This window comes from Antrostomus carolinensis, unplaced genomic scaffold (genome assembly GCF_000700745.2).
Source record: "Antrostomus carolinensis isolate BGI_N321 unplaced genomic scaffold, ASM70074v2 scaffold20131, whole genome shotgun sequence".
NCBI classification, from domain to species: domain Eukaryota; kingdom Metazoa; phylum Chordata; class Aves; order Caprimulgiformes; family Caprimulgidae; genus Antrostomus; species Antrostomus carolinensis.
Genome location: NW_010292833.1, coordinates 47,360 through 65,165, shown reverse-complemented (window position 1 = coordinate 65,165; position 17,806 = coordinate 47,360). Strand labels below are relative to the sequence as shown.

Below are 17,806 nucleotides of genomic sequence, written 5' to 3'. Positions count from 1 at the left end.
ATGAGTGAGAAGTCCACAGGGGTGAGAAGAACAGGATTGTAGTCCCAGTCCTGTCACTGATAAGTGATGGGGTGACTCATGGGCCAGTCCCTTAATGTTGATATCTGTAAGATAGCTGTAATAATGCCTGTCACATATATGTGTTACTACTTGAAAATCTGCAGAAAGCTTTCCAGTTTCTATAGCAAAGTTTGCATACAAACATGGAGTGTTTTAATGTATGCATTGTTTCCTGTAACTTTTTATCCAATTACATTTTTCTGTGTACTGGTTCTTCTCCTTGTGAATTTTTGCCATGTTTGTTCACTGAAGGGTATCTGTAAGCACTGCTAAAAATCACAAGTCTCTCTCTTTCCTCACCTGAATTCTTTGGCTTGCTGATGTTCCTTGTGCAACATTTAATGGACTAGTTTGAAAAGCTCAAAAGTCGGTTGAACTTTTCACACACAGACACAAAAATAATAGTAATACTCCACTTTGTCAGTATTTCTCCTGTGTCAAAATATGCTGCATAGGAACATGAGATGTTTTGTCTTTGCTTTATCAGACAGACGAGTGAGTTTACTAGGTTAGACCAGTGTAAAGCTGGATTCAAAGAGGTTACTACTGAAATAGTCAGTGGTGCAGGTTTGGGCACACCGGCACCTTCCTGACTCGGCCATGTAATTCAAAGTCTGCCCACACAAGGGGAGTGTACAGAGGAGCCATCTTCATCATCAGAAGAGTCAGCTTCTGCTTGACTTTGGCCTTAACACAGTCTTCCCTCCTGAAACCAGGACTCTTGACAAAGTTTTTTGTACTGCCAAAGTCTTCCTAACCTCATGTAAGTAAAAGGAATTGCACAGGTACCGTTTGTGAAGGTGCTGTGCAAGGTCCCTTTGCCAGCTCTTGGAACCTCCCAGGGTGGTTCTTCGTTGAGGTGTACTGCAGTAAAATCTGGTACCAGAGTTTGTGAACTTCAGCATCAGTAGAGCTTTGTTTTTAAAGAAATACTCACTTCATTAAGGAGTAAGCAACTAGCATAGGAAACTAGTGATTATCAGGTTCTCCATGAGTATCCTTTTCATGTACAGACTGGCATTTTCAGCACATATGAGCAGAGGAAATTTTCCTTCTTCACCTTCCCCCTAAAAATGATTAAAAAGGAGGAAAGTAAAAGTTACCAGACCATTTAAAAAAAACATATGGCTTAAAATCACTGCCAGTTGTAAACAAAGCATATGTGAAGTCTTTTCTTCAAATCAAACATTAATCTTTTCCTTGATACAGGGTAGTGGGTTTCATTCTTTCAATGCAAGAAAGGCAGAATGGTTACCAGTTACCCCGAAATAGAAAACAGTGGTGGAATACACTGGACTGACAAAGAGCCAGAAGCTTCAGTCAGTCCATTGTGACCTGCATTTGAAACCAATTATACACACATACACATATACCCCAATTATATATGGCTACGAAATTGCATGAAATTGGTTTCATATGGGCCTTTAGATTCACTAGTCTTGCACCCATATTGAGATAATAAGGATTTCTTTTTAGGAGCTGGTTTTTAATACTTGAGGCATTACTCCAAGTGCATTGCTGTAAGTATATTTCTTGGAGAAATTAATGTTTGTGTAACTAGGCCTGTGCTAGACCTCCTCTTGGCAACAGAGGACAACCAAACACTCCCAGAACATAAAGATGCTTTCGACAAGACTGATGGATCAATTCTGTAGAACAAGCTGTTCGTATCCATATCTCATGCACTTAAAGAAAGCCAGAGCAGAACTTGAGTTCTCTGCCTCTGACTGCCTGGAATTTCAAATTGTGTTTAAAAAAAAAACCCCAAAACATTTGTCTTTGAAACTGTAATGATGGCTGGCTAGTTTCAACCTTGGAATTCAGTTCTGGTAGTAAAGCTCCCTCTGTAGCTGAAGCAAAATCGTATCTTTGTTGCCCACATCTTCTGGAAGGTGTTTTTCTGCCCAGGGTTATGCACTGTGCAGAGCAACTCATGGGTGCTGAGTTTGTGTAGCCCCACAGTGGTCACTGCACAGACTTCCAGGATGTCAGTGGCTGCAAGCTGAACCCCTTCTTTCAGCACATACGGTTATTTTTTTGCTTAAATGAGCTTATGACAGCTTTAGTGAGATTATTGGTTAAGTAGGAGTGATTTCTGCAAATCTGAACGGGAAACAATTATTGTTGGGAGAAAATAACTTCTGCGAATTTGCTTTTTTTAGCATCAAAAAAAAAAACCTTGGGCAGCTGCTTGCTTCAGTTATGATGGCCCTACTTAAAATATCTTATTTGATAAGGTGCTGCTCCTATTTCAGTAGGTGATAAAGGCCTGCAGAATTTACCTGTCTAATGCTGCTGAGATTATGGGATAATAAGTATAAGCAAGTCTAAAGCCACACCATCAGCATTACAGTAAAACTTCTATGGCATTCGTTAATAGTGTGGTAACTAAGATTTCACAGACCCTCTATTGAGTATCTTCTAGTCATTTCTGAGTCAAGCCAGTGAAAGTGAGAGTCAAATGAAGTCTAACATGTAAATCAAAACAGGACCAGAACTGACATCTGCCTGTGGTGAAAAAACAAGTGTATTTCTCTGTTCCTCTGTCTTTTTTAATGGACAGTGAATTTTGGAGTAATAACACTGGAGACATCACATGTCACTCCATGGGAAATAGCCAGCCTGCTGTTGGAAGCAGGTTTCATCTTCCTCGAGCAATATGCAGGGTATGAAAATATATATGTTGCCAGCAGCTGTATGATATGTCTCTTCCTTTTCATCCTCAGGTTTCTGAGATAATAAAATCCTGCTCCTACAGCTTTTTTTTAGCAGGAATAGTCATGCTCATTTTCAGTGCCACGTTTCCCAGGAGGCATGTGACTTTTTTTTTGCATTAGTTGTTTTGCTTTGAGAAGGATCACCATGTTCCTTCAGATGTGTTAATAACCATTTCTACCTTCAAACTGTGGATTGCTGCAGCCCAGCTCAAACGTAACAGCAAATGCTGCAGCTCACAGAATGGTTGAAGTTGAAAGCGACTTCTGGAGTCTGTCGTGTCCAAACCCCCTGCTCAAGCAGGGTAGCATGGAGCAGACTGCCCAGGACCATGATCCATAGACAGTACAGTGTTAACCTAGAACTTCCCCATTCTTTACAAAAGTCCCCAGCCTGAGTCTCTGCATGAGGCTTGCAGACAACTTGCTTTCTAGAAAACAAGGGTAGGACAAGTATGATGAGTGACTTTTTAGCTCTAGATGCTCATTAAAATAGCTGTTATATGAAAACTGGTGATTTAATGCTTCCTGTTGTCTTACTTTTTCTCTTTAGATACCCAGTGGTCTGCTGAACACATTTGAGGCTTAAAAAAAGTTATGCAGGTTTAGACATCTCTGACTGTTTTAAATATTCACATGAGCAGTTATTGCTCCTGCAGATGCCCTGTTTTGCCCATGTCACTGTAATTTCAGTCTTCTAGATAAAGATTTGGTTGACTTTCATGAGGTACTCATATTTAGGATATATTGCCTTGAGACAGTATTTCCAGCATGACTGTCTCTGCAGTCTGTTGGCTTTCCCAGTACACAGTGTGCTGTAACAGCTTTTCTTTTCCTGCTGTTTTTTCCAGGTGCTGTTATTTCATGACCAGAATTATGGAATTCATTATGAATACACCATTCCTGTAAACTATACTGCTGAAAACAGAAGCGAGCCAGAAAAGCAACAGGATTCTTTGTACATCTGGACTCACAGCGGATGGGAAGGGTGCAGCGTGCAGTGTGGAGGAGGTAAGGCCATTTGGAAGCTTGGTGAGACTTGCTGTATGGTGTTTGCAGACACCAGCCATTAGAGAGGTGCCTGCAGAAAACAGTGTTGCCAAAGCATGAAGGAAACTGGCCATGGGAATGAATGTTACCATAATGAACTCAAATGAGAGCTCATTCTCACCAGCTCTCCCAGCTATCATCCACATCCCCACAGTTAATTTTCACCCAGCATTTTGGCATGAACACTGCTTTGTCGGCTCATTACCGTAGGCTGGAGCTGCACCTGGATCAGTGCTCCACGGATGGCTCAAGGCGCTGTGTGCAGCCCCATATCTCAAGCCTCCGTCACATTCTTGGAGCAGAGTTTTCACAGGTGTTCAGGCACGTTCACTGAAAGACACTTCCTTCCCCAGGGATGAAACTGGGGCAGTGCTGCTGTGACAACCCCTGGAGATTGTGTCAGATGCTCTTAATGTGGGGTGGACTTTCTAGGAGTACATGAGCTCATTGCCAATCACACTTTTCAGATGATCCCTAGGATGTGCTGAGACAGATTTGCTGAAACCCTAGAGGGAACTGATGCCTGTGAAACCAGAGACTGGTTTGTCAGCCACTGTCCGTTGAATTTTCAGTGCTGGAAGAAGATTTTTCCCTGAGGAAAATGGATAATTTCCATGCATTCTGACCAGTCTTTCTTCACCAGCAGAACCAATTATTTATCTTATTATATCACACAAAGAAAGAGTGCTCATCCTCACTGCCCTCAATGTACTGAAACCATGGTTTTATTTTTTTCTGTAAAGAGAACTCATTTTAAAATGAACACTTACTTTTACTCATGTTTTAAATCAATCATTTCTTAGAGCCATTAAAACTTCACATGAATATGTAGGAAATTTGTTTGTGGCTCTTTTGATTTGTGTTGCAAGCTTGCCACATACTTGAATCAAATCAGTATCTGGCAACGTGACTCCCACCAGTAGTAGCTTGGATGGCAATTGATCTCTTATATTTCTGTTGTCAGATATTTCTACTGCTTATCCAAGCTGGGAAGGGCCTTTTCCCTTCCATACAGACTTTTACAAATTACTTATTAACAGAATTTGAGGGGGTTTTTTATTTTAACATTTTTTTTTCATTATCTGCTGAACATCATGAATAAACTCCATTTGATGCAGAGTCAGGGTTAAGAGGAGGATCTGAGAAACCAAAATAATTAGCAAAGTCACATGATGCAGGGATGACATTTTCCATGTCACATCTGGTCATTGTCATGCTGCCCTGTGGCACAGCTTTCCTGATGTCACACAGTGGAAGGCTGAACCCTGAGGGCCACGCTGCTGTGGTGAAACTCCTGATGCACAGACAGTTTATGTGAGAAACACTGACTGCTCCTGAGATGTCTCCTACTGGAAGGGTTTTTAAAGTTGTATATCTGGAGGACTAGAAGATGTTAAATAATTTATTTTTGTGGCTTAATTTTACCTTTTTGTGAAATATGAACAAGCCCAGTTTATCACCACCCACCCCAGTCACTCCTTTTCAACCTGGCTCTGAATGGGAAGCAGCAAGAGCCAGCTGTCCCATCATTATCAGTCACTGAGGGGTGGACAGTTTTGTGGCTTCAGCTTACATAGCTGGAGCATCTGTCCTAGGTGATTACAGGGCACAGCTACATGTGGAGGAGGAACCAGAAATGAAAGCAAATTGTTTTCAAGATCGTTTTCACATTAAACACTAAGAAAGAGAAAGCCCAGCATCCTGTTCTTGTGAAGCAGTCAATTTCACAATTATTGAGGAAAGATTTGTAGCTTTGCTGAAAAAAATACAGAACAGTGCAAAGGTAAACCAGAATGAGAAAGGAGATTGCTTGCAGAGGTTGTAAGTCTGTATAGATTACATCTTGTAGAGATAGTAGGGAGCTCTAGCTTTTGAGTTCTGATTAACAGGTTGATAATGGCTTTGTTCTTAGCCCCTGTTTTCCTTTTTCAGTGTTCTGTTGTGTTTTTTTTTTTTAATTTTACTTCTAGGTGAACGGAAAACCATTGTGTCCTGTACTCGAATTATTAACAAGACCATGACACTGGTGAATGACAGTGACTGCCAACGAGTGAATCGCCCTGAGCCCCAGGTCAGGAAATGTAACACACACCCCTGCCAGTCACGGTAAGAAGTTAAAAAATAATAAAACCCAATATCCTTTTCCTTCACAAACTGCCCATTTCCAAAGCCTCCATCTGGTGAACATGGTGAAAATGTCTAAAAGAATTGGAACACATTGTTAGCTGTGGTGACCAGCTGTAATATTCATTTCCTTTTGTTGAGCAGGTCAGATTTTCATTACCTTGGAGTCCATTTAATTTGTGGCCAGTAAGGCCAGATTCCATGCAAGCTGCCTTCATGGCGATGTTTTTTTTTTTTCCCCTTTCCTGCCTTCTGGGTGACAGAGCAACTTGCAGTATAAAGCTAGACACGAGTGCAGTGACTGCATATCTAACCTTTTTTTTTCTCTAATCAGCACATAGTAGGATCTGATTAATTGTCAAACAGTGCTACAAAAAACCTCACAAACATCCCACAGCTTTTAAGCTACTACAGCTGACCTGCTGTGTTGCATGCCTGGTCTGTATTAGCATCATTCAGACTGGGAGTCCCTTGGTAGAGAAGTATCTCTTCTTCATGTGAAGTTTGTACCTTGTCTAGCATAGTTTTGGAAACATACCTGGATCTTGCTGAAGTCAAGAAGCTGTGATGAAACACATCTTAAATGCTTTCCTCAGTAAGGGAGCTTTTCTGCATTAGAGATCTAATAGTAATAAGTTCTAAAAATAATAAAAAGCTCTCTTTTAATTTGGCAAGCACTTTTTGCTGAATTAATTTTGATCTGCATTGTATATTAAAAAAAAAAAAAAAATGTTTCTGGCCAAAATAACAAAACATGGGAAGGCAAAGTAATTTGTTCAGTTTTTTGCTAACAAATTACAGTAATTTTAGCATTGTGGAGTAATGTAGATGCTCCACTTTTGATAGTAGTTAGAACATAAGATCAATTTAGGATGAAGGTCAGCTGTGTCTAAAAAAGCTTATTCAAAACAACCTGCTAGATGTTGCATCTTGTATAATCCGACAAGCCAGGGAAACATACCTACAAAGCTGGCAGAAACAATAGGGAAAATGAGAAACAACACACTTCCTTCTCATTAGACCTGCACTCTGATTAAAGTGCCCCGAAGCAGGGAAATCCAGTGTCAGGTAATCCATCAATAGGGCAAGGCTGTTTCAGGTTTCATTTTCTGTCTGCACTGCCAATTAATTGCTGCTGTACAATGTTGAGGCCATACTGCTTTCAGTGGTATGGAGAGGCATAATGAGATGCCTTGTGCTTCTGGGTGTGTAAGGAGAGCCAACTCCCAATGACTTCAAGGAAACAATTGTCATTTCCATGAGGAAGTTTCCTAAATTCAGGGATGCAGGGATTTCTGTTGTGTCATTCTCTCAGAAAGACAGAAACTACGAGCATCTGCTTGTGTTTCTGCCCTGGCATGCAAAATTTCTTCTAGACATTTGTGAAGCCATAGGGAGGAGACTGGAGTGAGCCCAGGCAGGCACGTGGAGGGGTTCCAGGTGGTAGAGATGAAGAAAAGCAACACAAAGCTCTGGAAGAAGTGGGCAGCTTCTGCCTTTACTATCTGAGAGCAATAAGGAGAGGTCTTGACCATCAGGTCTATTAGAGCCATGAGACCCACAGTGCTGTTTCTCAATGGATCTCCATGACCTTGAGCCCTTGGTGAAGTCTCCTCTTTCTTGCACATTTTCAGCATGATATTGCTGCCTGTCCAGGGCAGTGACAGTGGGTTAGGTTAAATCACACAAAACCTCCTGAGAAAAGAATACTCTGTTCCTATATCCAGAATATGTTCTTTTGTGGATTCAAGTCCAGCCCTTGATGTTATTCCAAGGTATCTCTGCTTCTGTATGGAGCTACCTGGCAATTTATAGCCACAATTTAGCACAATTGTCCCCAGGAGCAATTAGCACTGGCACAATGACACTCTCATTGGTCCATTTTTCGTCAGAGCGATGACAGCAAACACTGAATGTGCTTACTAGCCCGAAAGGCCACAAAATTCTTGCTGATGATCTGATAGACCACACTCTCTCACTTCCTCCATGTAGACCACACTTTCACACTTAACATGCTTTTGACTGGAAACATTTTCAGAAGCACATTCCCTGTGCCTCTGCAGAATTTAAATTTCCACTTGCGTTTGCCCACCCAGATATTAGAAATGCATGCTTAGCATATTCTCTGACCAAGAACATCTTAAAGGAACCATTCTTTTTCACCATGTCAGTGGTTTTTTTATGAACCCTGAATTTGTTTTAGGGTTTCAAGTAAAAATATTGTAGCATCTTGTTGCAATGAGGTCCTTTCCCATTTTCACTTAGACCTTTACCTGAGTGTAGAAGAAGGAACAGTGCTTTCCTTTCTGTAGTAAACCTGCTCTGTTTTATACATTTTGATTTACATTTACACTTTTACTCAAAATTTAAAAGACTTACCTTACTGAGAATTTATCTCTAGGGAAGGGTTTTATGGCCAGCACAGGCCTGAGTCATAGGACACTCTGTTTCTCTTTTGGATGTGCTGTGTGACTTTAATTCACTACCCTACACTGCCCCTTTGCTTCCTCTGTCAATCAGTGTATAATCTGGATTGCAAACTCTTTGGGATGGGGTAAAGTCATATTGTATAAATGGAGGAAGAGGAGGAGGCTGTTGCTGTTGAGATAGTAATAAAAATAAAAAAAATAGTAATCCATGTTATATATATATAAAGTGATCTGGAGAAAAAAAGGGTATGATATTAATAAAAGTGTCTTTATTCCATCACAATCCCAAAGTGCTTTGCAAATTATATATCCTTTTGAACTTCAGCCACCTCTTGGGAGAGCCAAATAACGTGGGGCAGGGGACAGTAGTTTCATGAGGCCAAGGAGATTAGAGTTCTGCAACTGCAACCCAGCATCTGAAAAAAACAAGGCAGGATTGAAAAAAGGATTGCATACACTGACATGTTTTAAAATTAAATGTCAGAGAAGAGAATTTTCTTAAGGCTTTTGTTGAAACTGGCAAAAATAAAAGAATCTTTCATTCTTTATTATTGTTACTCTTTCACCTTTTAAAAAATGCCTCTTTTTCTTCCTATTTTATTTTTTATGTTCCTTGACCCTCTTTTTCCATTAAATTCTTTACAGCTTCCTTTCCTGTCCCAACTGCACCCTATTAGCACCTCTTTATTCTAATCCTTTGCCTAGCTCTTTAGATATTTTTTACAAAACCCTGCTGTAACCAGATGGAATCTGGATTCTTGCATGCGGTGCGTATGGGTTGTTTCCAGCACACTGAACACCAACCCAAATATATAGGCAAACCCAGCACTCACGTTGGCACAAGGTTCAGAAATCACAGATCACATCAGCTGTTATTACTGAAAACATAGGTCGGCCAGTGGCCACACACTTCAACATGCATGGTCTATGAATATGAAACTGCTCCCCTCTAATGCAGGAAAAGAACCAAAAACACACAAAACTTCCAAACTGATAGACTTGTAATGGCCTGTATGCAAACACTGGTGATTTTCCTCCTCTTTGCTGTAACAGATTTTAATAGAGGTTGAGTTCTTTCAGGGACTTGCTGAATATGTGGTGTTCCTACACAGATGCTTAAAGGCAGCGTAAAAGCCAGAAATCCCTGCCTTCAGGAGAGCACAGGAGACCTGAGCCCTTATTTTCACTGTTTAGGTCTTGAAAGTATCTCCTGAGTCCAAGGCTTAGTTTTCTTCTGCTAGCAGCAGCATGTCATGGACTCCTTTCTGATTTTGCTCTACAATCTCCTTCCCTCACTGGAAGGCTCCTCTGTGACCTTGCTGTTCATGTGGGTCAGGTTCTTTTATTTCCAGCCTTAATTATTCATTGTCATGTTTCAGCCATTTGTTCTTGCATCAGCTCTGTTCCTTTGCTCGTGCTGTGTTTTCCCTCCCGAGCTCTTTGCCTTGGGCTAAGAGCCATACGATACAGCAAACCAGTGTGTCTCCTCCTTCCAGCATTTTGCTGGGCTAAATCCATTACTTTTCTTTAACTTCTTGTTGGATCAGAGACTATGCATCAATTCTTCATTCCTTTGGTCACCTTAGTCACCTTATCTATTGTTGCTCTAGTTTACATTATTTAAATTTGTCATTTGAGTGCAGAACTGACCAGAATTGTAGGGAGAATCCGAGTCTTGGTCCAACGTAGCCCTTACACAGTTTTATTCATACCCTCCTGTCTTCATTGGCAGTAACTCTCCTGATAACATCCTTTGCTCTTTTCATGCCTGCATCATACTTGTGGCTTACAGTCATTCTAGATGTTTTCCTCCTCATTTATTTCAACATATGAATCCTACTTTAGCACAGAAATGCTTGTTATTAGTCCCTAAGCACACAGCCTTGCACTGTATGCTATTACTTTTCATCCTATCTCTGTTATTGCAGTTCTCAAGGTTATTCAGTTCTTCCTGTCTGACATCCTAATCCTCCGTTGCATTGACAATGCTTCTAGACTTTGTATTGTCAGCATTTTCCCCAATTTTTCAACTTTTTTTCTCTTTTTGTGCCAAGGTTTTTAATGGACATCCTAAATTAGATCAAATGCAAGACATGCTTCAGAAAGTCCTCTGGTAACTAAACTAAATTCCTTTCGTACCTGATATTCCTTCACAGCACTACACTGTGGCCAGCTCTCACCTACCATCTGATTTATGCATTGATATCCATTATTCCCAGCATATCACCAGTTTCTCCACTTTACATAAGCATTTCCAGTGCAGCAAAATGAGTTCTTTGCTGATAACCAAATAGATTAAATCTACCACATTTCCTTTGTCTGGAAAAGCAGTTATTTTAATCAAAGAAATACAGTCAATGAGTTTTGCCTGGAGGAAACCTATATTGCATCCATTTACCACTATGTCTTTGATTATCATTTCCCTCCAAATCCACTCTGAAAACTGGCACACTGCTGAGGTCAGGTCTCTGGTTACATGGATCACTTTTTCTCCTTTCCTTTCCTTTCCTTTCCTTTCCTTCTTCTCTTCCTTCTCTTCCTTCTCTTCCTTCTCTTCCTTCTCTTCCTTCTCTTCCTTCTCTTCCTTCTCTTCCTTCTCTTCCTTCTCTTCCTTCTCTTCCTTCTCTTCCTTCTCTTCCTTCTCTTCCTTCTCTTCCTTCTCTTCCTTCTCTTCCTTCTCTTCCTTCTCTTCCTTCTCTTCCTTCTCTTCCTTCTCTTCCTTCTCTTCCTTCTCTTCCTTCTCTTCCTTCTCTTCCTTCTCTTCCTTCTCTTCCTTCTCTTCCTTCTCTTCCTTCTCTTCCTTCTCTTCCTTCTCTTCCTTCTCTTCCTTCTCTTCCTTCTCTTCTCATTTTGTATTTCTTTTCTTTTCTTTTTTCTTCTCTTTCTTTCTTTTTTTTCTTTCTTTTCTTCTGTGCCCCTTTCGCTTTTCCATCTATGGGCTGGAATCCAACACCATGCTCTCCAAGGGCTCACACACCACAGTGATGACCACTGGGGGCAAAATGAAGCCAGTCATAAGGTTCAGCCAAGGCTCCAGCTGGCTCAGCACCTCCCAGACCTGCCCGAAAGGATAGTAACCACTCATAGTGTGGTGCCTCAGTGTGTAATGGTTGATAGTGCCCATTGCTTTGATTCCTGGTCTGATTTGAGCTCATGGTGCTTATCTGTATGACCCTTACTGTCTTGGAGTCCACCTCTGCATTGACACTCCACCATATACCTGTGACAGTGCCCTGTTTAATGATCTGAGAATACAGAAATCAGTCAGTGTCCCTGATTCTGGTCTGTTTGCACCACATTTATTTGTGTTATCATCACAGGTAGCAGAACAATTGTGAATTTATTTTGTGAGATGAAAGTCTTGGAAACAGTAGAATTTTGGGGGGAGCAGTATGGTGGAAAACTCCTTGAGAATGTTAGCAAATCATTTTCAGGGCTGTATGGAAATTATACAAAACTGGAGGGACGTGTTGGGAGTGTCTGTTAACTGAAGGGACTGAGCTAGACATTTAATGCTTCCAAATGGTTATGTTCTTTCATTAATGCAGTCGGGCTCTTTTGGAACCTGTACAAATGCTTATCATCCGTAAGGTCCAATGGCAACGATTTCAAAATCTTATCTGTGCCTTGTGCTAAGAAACATCTTTGGTGTGTTTTGAATTTGGTTACATGAAAAAAAAAAAAGAAGAAGAAAAAAAAAGAAAGAAAAGAAGGAACAGCCATGAGGAGGGTTTCAAATCATTTTAGCCTGGAAATCTGGCATAAATAGTAATGTTAGCACCCTCTGATCCAAGGAGGCACCACGTAAGAACTTATTTTGAAGTACTTCCCAAAACTGGAGTTGGGATCTCTAGAATCAGTTGGAGCTTAATGAATTTGCCAGGACTGACTGTGCTGGACACTGTGCAGGACACGGTGGCTGCAGGCGGCTGAGCGAGCGGGCGATGCTGCGCCCTGGTGGCTGCTCTTCGGGGAAACCATCCTGGGCTGCCAGAGGTGGGAAGCTGCAGAAGGTCTCCAGCTGGTCTTGGAGGAGTAGAAGCCAGATGTTGTAGACCAGAAAGCCTGAGACTCCTCTGGGCACCTTTGTGAGTGGGTAGCTTATGTCCTGTCATGGGCACGTCTTGTTGTCGTCAAGGAGACAAAATCATCCACATTCGCAGGTTGTAGGCAGTTCATCAAGTACAGCAACAGGCAATCAGTGATTAATTAGCTACTGAAAGACAAAAAGATACTTGCAAGAAAATCCAGCAACTCAGCTCAATGAAGCAATTCTGGGAGAGAATTACGAGAAGGCTTGGGAACAGAGAGTAGAATGAGGAAGGTTTATTGGCTACTGCTAAATGCATTTACGTCAACTAATTCAAGATGACTTGCTAGAGCAGAAGTTAATTTGGCATTATTTTCCACATGGAGTCATGAGACAAGTTTCTTAGCTTTGGTGTAAACACCCAGGCTGGCTTACATCACAGTTTTTCCCATTATAATGTTTGACTCAACAACCTTACAGTTGAACATTGCTTTGTTTTAAAATGTTAAATGATCTGTGTTTCTTTGGTTTGAGGCTCTTCAGGCCAAGTGCAGTCTTTACCCACAAAAAAGGATTAGCAGGATAATCTAGCAACACATTTAATTCTGAAATTCACTCCTTCTGCTGCCTGCTGTAATGCTCTTCACATTGCACCCTGTGGTGTGAGCTGAGGAAAAGACCTTGAAAGGCAGGGAATGGAGCTGGACATCAGTTGCCCCATCAATGATAGATCAGCCATGCATCAAGGTAGGCACAACTCACTGCAGAAGGGCTCTGAGGGCGCTGAGATTCTGTACCTTAGTGTAGTGAGGCAGCTGATAGCAAGAAGGACACCTACTCACACCAACACCACACTGAGTCCTCTGAAAATGAGTGATCTGCTCGATTTAGGGGAAGGAGAATATGATGTCTTCCATTAAAAAAAACACTTCCTAAGGTGGATGTAAATTATAACATAGTGTCCTGTGGTTGATCTTATAATTGGTGGGAAATTAAAAAAAAATAAAGCTGTCAAAATGATAATCACTAAAGAAAAAAAGAAACCTGTGTGAGTGAAAGTTGGCAAGTCTGTTAGCAGAATGACTACTGTACTGGAAAATTACTGAGCACTGTTTATAAAGGCAATCAGACAGGAATGTTAGTCTTGGAGTCCTACTTTCGACATCAGCAGCTGTATTATTCTACTAGATTCCTTGTACTTTTTTCCCAAAAAAACCCCCCCAAAAACCAACCTTCTAGTGACTGGGTGTGGCACAACCTGTTCCCAAAAGTCAAGATTCACCTGATTATTTTGACCCCAGTATAGCAGAGATATGGTGAAGTGTGTAGGGAGAGAAAGATACACTAGCAGAGTGTGTGTATTTCCTGGAAATCATGAGCCCAATTGAAAACAGCGTTTTCTTGCTTCTACATACTCAAGCATGAACTTAGTTTAATAGCTGTAAGCAAAAAATATCTGTCAATTCCACGTGACTGATTCTCAGAAATCGTTTCCAATTCTCCTTGCTAAAATTATCCAATGTGAAATCCTGGCCCCACTGCAACTTGGTCTGAGTTTTGTGGAACATCAGTAGAGCCACAGTTTCAACCTGGTGCCTTAGAAAACTAAGAGCAACTTTGACATTATTTTGCATCACAAACTGGTGCTAAAGACCACCAGTACTAACTAGTCATGGAGTTATCCTCACCTGTACATTCGTGCAACCAAAAGGTATGCAATAAAATCCATTAGAAATAGAACCCTCAGATTTTGCTGCTTTAGATTAGTTTCTGTCACAAGTGCTTTTTCAGACTAGCTATGGCTTGTTTAGTTGCAAATTTCCTCTCGTACTTTATTCAGCAGTAGTACAGGCTCAACTACAACTAGTTAAGAGCCAGTTCTAAAAAAAAATAATAATTTTAATAAAACAGAAAGATTTGTTTTATTGGAAATGTGTCTTTGGTCACATCCAAGCTGTTACTGTGAAAGCAGGGAAATTAATTTTGCTGTAGCACTGGGGAAGGAACAAAAGTAACATAATCCCTGTAGATAGTGAGTGATGTGCGAATATGTCACGGATGTTTAGTTAGTAGAACAAAACCAACCTGCAGGCACCAGTCTCCTGCAGGACTCGAGGCAGAAATAACCAGGTGAAATTTAATGGGCTGCAATATTTGCCCTAGAACATGGAATGGCTTTATGTTATAAAAGGCTACAAATCTCTGAAAAGTGACCTCATGTCTTTTGATTGTACTCTTCCGCCCCATCCTTCAGCCTTGATCTGTTTTATCTTCATAACACTTTTTCCCAAATCCTGAGCTACAAGTCTTCATTTGCAGACATTCATCTCCCCTGGGTTTATATACATAGTGCTGTGGACAATTTTTTTCCTAGAAAACGTGGGAGTCTGAGGCAAGTAGGCAAACTGGATAATTCAAGGTTAATGACTAATCCAGACCATAGAAAGATCAAGTGATGAACTGAATCTCCAAAAGACATTTCAAGTTTGCTCCAGGGGCCTGCCAGATGAGTGTTGCCAAAGCGGATTAGAAGAACTCCCAGTTCCTCAGCAGAGATACTGAGAGGTCAGAGGTTGACGAAGACTCAGAAGACAAAGATTTAAAACAGCCCTATCAGATTGCATGTCCTGCCCATCCCAGCTTTTTGAGGCAATAGAAAAACACACACTTCTGGGCATTTTTTAGCTGGGAAGACAGCCATTGACTGGCTTAAACCATCTGTGCTTAAAAGCTCATCACTTTCTTCCTAAATCTAACCACCAACAGGGATCATCTAGCTCTTGTATCTTCTATCGAGGTAAGATTACAAGAAAGAATACCATGGATAAAACCATCTCTGGTCATGAGAAAGATAAGTGTGTTTGTCACATAAATCAGTGCTTGTTGGAAAAATGAGAAGCTCTCCAGGGACTCCAGCTAGAGCACTCACATGGTCCAACAGAAGATAGGTTATAACCTGGGAGGGAAAGACCAAACTGAAGAGAATTGTGGTGTCAAGCGATCCCTCAGATCAGTTTACAGGCTTAAAACATAACTGGAAGCCAAATGCTCTATATGATATACACAGGGCTTAGTGTACAACAGGTAATTGGCTTAGTTAATAGTACAGAGCTAGCTTGGTGTTTTGAGTTAGAACACTGGGCTTGTTTTTTACATTGTCATAAGAAAAATACTTACAGTTTCAGAAAAAAAAAGAAAATTAAGTCTTATTCTTAAACACATCAGGGTGTGTTCAAAAGTTGTAATAACAGGGTAGAGAGGAAAATCTGTCTGTAGTGTAATATAATAGTAACCATAATGTGATACTATTTTTACATCACATTTTTCTTCCCTGTGTGCATATTACTTGCAGATAGTAATTATGCTAATACCTTGCTGCACATTCCTTTACCAAATAGGAAACTGGCAGGAATTTTCATATTTAATCACTTTATCCATAAATCCCTTGTCTTTCCACTTTGGTTGTGAATGATGTTGTTGAAATATAGTTGCAGTGATTCTGTCTCTTACAGGCACTCACATCATATTTTCAGCTGCCTGTGAAAGGGGTTCGGGAGAACTGTCAGGGAAGATCAGTGCTACACATAGGACTCACATTTACTTGTTTGCCAGATAATTTTTTACAAGCCATTGAACCAAGCAGAGATTTCAGTGAAAGGATGAAATTTTGTGGTCAAAGTCATCATCCCCTTGATGCCTTTGAAAATTACCTACTTTACTGATGTTATTATTTTTCAGACATTTAATCTGTCACTTGTCTTTTGGATATGAAACTAAAGCCACCGCTTTAAAATAGCTTTTAATTTCTAAGTATTTTGATTCCATGTTGGCAGCAGTTGTTGCAGGTAGGATGGATTAGGCTGTGAGGTTTCAGAGATCTCTTACAGTGTAGCCCCACCTCACTTGTAACCATCAGGCACGGATCTAGGATGGATGTAGTGGATCGGTGGCTGAAACTGGCCATACAGATGCCACACTGACAAAAAAGCTGGAGATTGCATTTTCACCACAGGTGCAGCTTTGTATTGATTCCCTGGGTGTTGGCTCATACCCTGTGCAATAATTCTTTTCATGATGATTGTAATACTTGTTTTTTCTGAACCAGTTTTCCAGTTACGCTCTGTTGTATCTGTGCTAGAGTGGCACTAAGTAGAGACCACTGAACAAGGTAGAAATGAGGTGATTATTCCCCTCCACAAGAGCATAACAAAAAACAAACAAACAAACAAGACATTTTCCTTCCTGAAAGGAAAGTCATAACCTTACTTCTTAAAGCATCTTGGAAATAGTTGGCATGCTGCATGCTGCCCATCCTAAATGCAAGCTCACAGCCAGCCTCTGCCAAGAATGTATTTTTATCTTTCTCCTTTGCTTTCAGTCCCTTTCCCTTTTTCTTTTGCCAGTAGCTGTAGATCACAGTGAGAGTACAGTGCTGAAGTGGATATTAGTTCAGTGGAGCCTGTACAGAAACCATTCCTGGCCCTGTGACTCACATTCAGCTCGTAAACTGAAGTCACTCTTTCCCCCTCCATGCCGTTGTTGAGCAGTTCCTTCACCCAGATAGATAGCTGCCTCCACACTTGCTCTGATAGAGCAGAGCCCAGCTGATATCAAGGGAGCCTGGCTATTAATTCATCAACACTAATTTCTGCACTTCAAGGCTATTTTTGTCAGTCCTTCAGTCCCAGTATTTGATTACCCAGCTGGCATTTTCCCATTCCATAAGCAAAATACCAAGTACTCAGGCTCAGAGATGCACCAAAACTACTGTCTAGAGAAACACGTTTGGTGTCTTGCCAGCTGATTTAGCCAACGGAAACTCACAGATGTGTCAACTGCTTTAATGCACAGAAACACTTGAGCAGGGCCCTGTTCCACAAAAGACAGGTGGCCAGCGAGCCCGATCTTGTCCTGCCCAAACCAAATGGCTTCTGCCTTCACTGTCAATGCAGTCATCAGTGCTGTCACACCAGGTCATCAGTCATAGCATATGGCAAATGAATTAATGACACTTACACCCAGTGAAGATGTTTCTACAAATTGTGCTGAGTTGATTTTTCCCCGTTCAGGAATGGGGAGATGGGAAACAGTTGTTTGATTTGTTTAGAAGAAGTTATGCAACAACTTCAAAATAAATCATGGTTAATAAATTGCCATGTATGGTGCTTTACGTAGACTATTGGAGTCTTCATCAAAATGAAATAGTATTTCTGAGCAGACTTTTGATTTTGGGAAATCTTATTGGAGCCACTTATCATAACAAACAACCCAGGATTGAGTAACAAGTCAAAGATTCATGGTATAAGGATACTAATCTAGATGACAGTCCTAAATAACAGGCTAGAAGGTCAATTACCTGGTGAGAAAGGCATGATAGCCTTCCGGTGCACAGCACCTAG

General features: G+C 40.9%; 1 protein-coding gene across 1 annotated transcript in view; it reads left to right on the top strand.

The window, feature by feature from the left end:
• The window catches only part of ADAMTS17 (ADAM metallopeptidase with thrombospondin type 1 motif 17), a gene marked incomplete at its 5' end in the record, with an annotated part of 183,263 nt that overhangs the window by 140,120 nt on the left and 25,337 nt on the right, over positions 1–17,806 (top strand). Inside the window, 2 exons of the mRNA XM_010177095.2 lie at positions 3,626–3,785; positions 5,795–5,930. Coding sequence (XP_010175397.2) covers positions 3,626–3,785; positions 5,795–5,930 — 296 coding nt within the window. The remainder of the gene's footprint in view (positions 1–3,625; positions 3,786–5,794; positions 5,931–17,806) is intronic.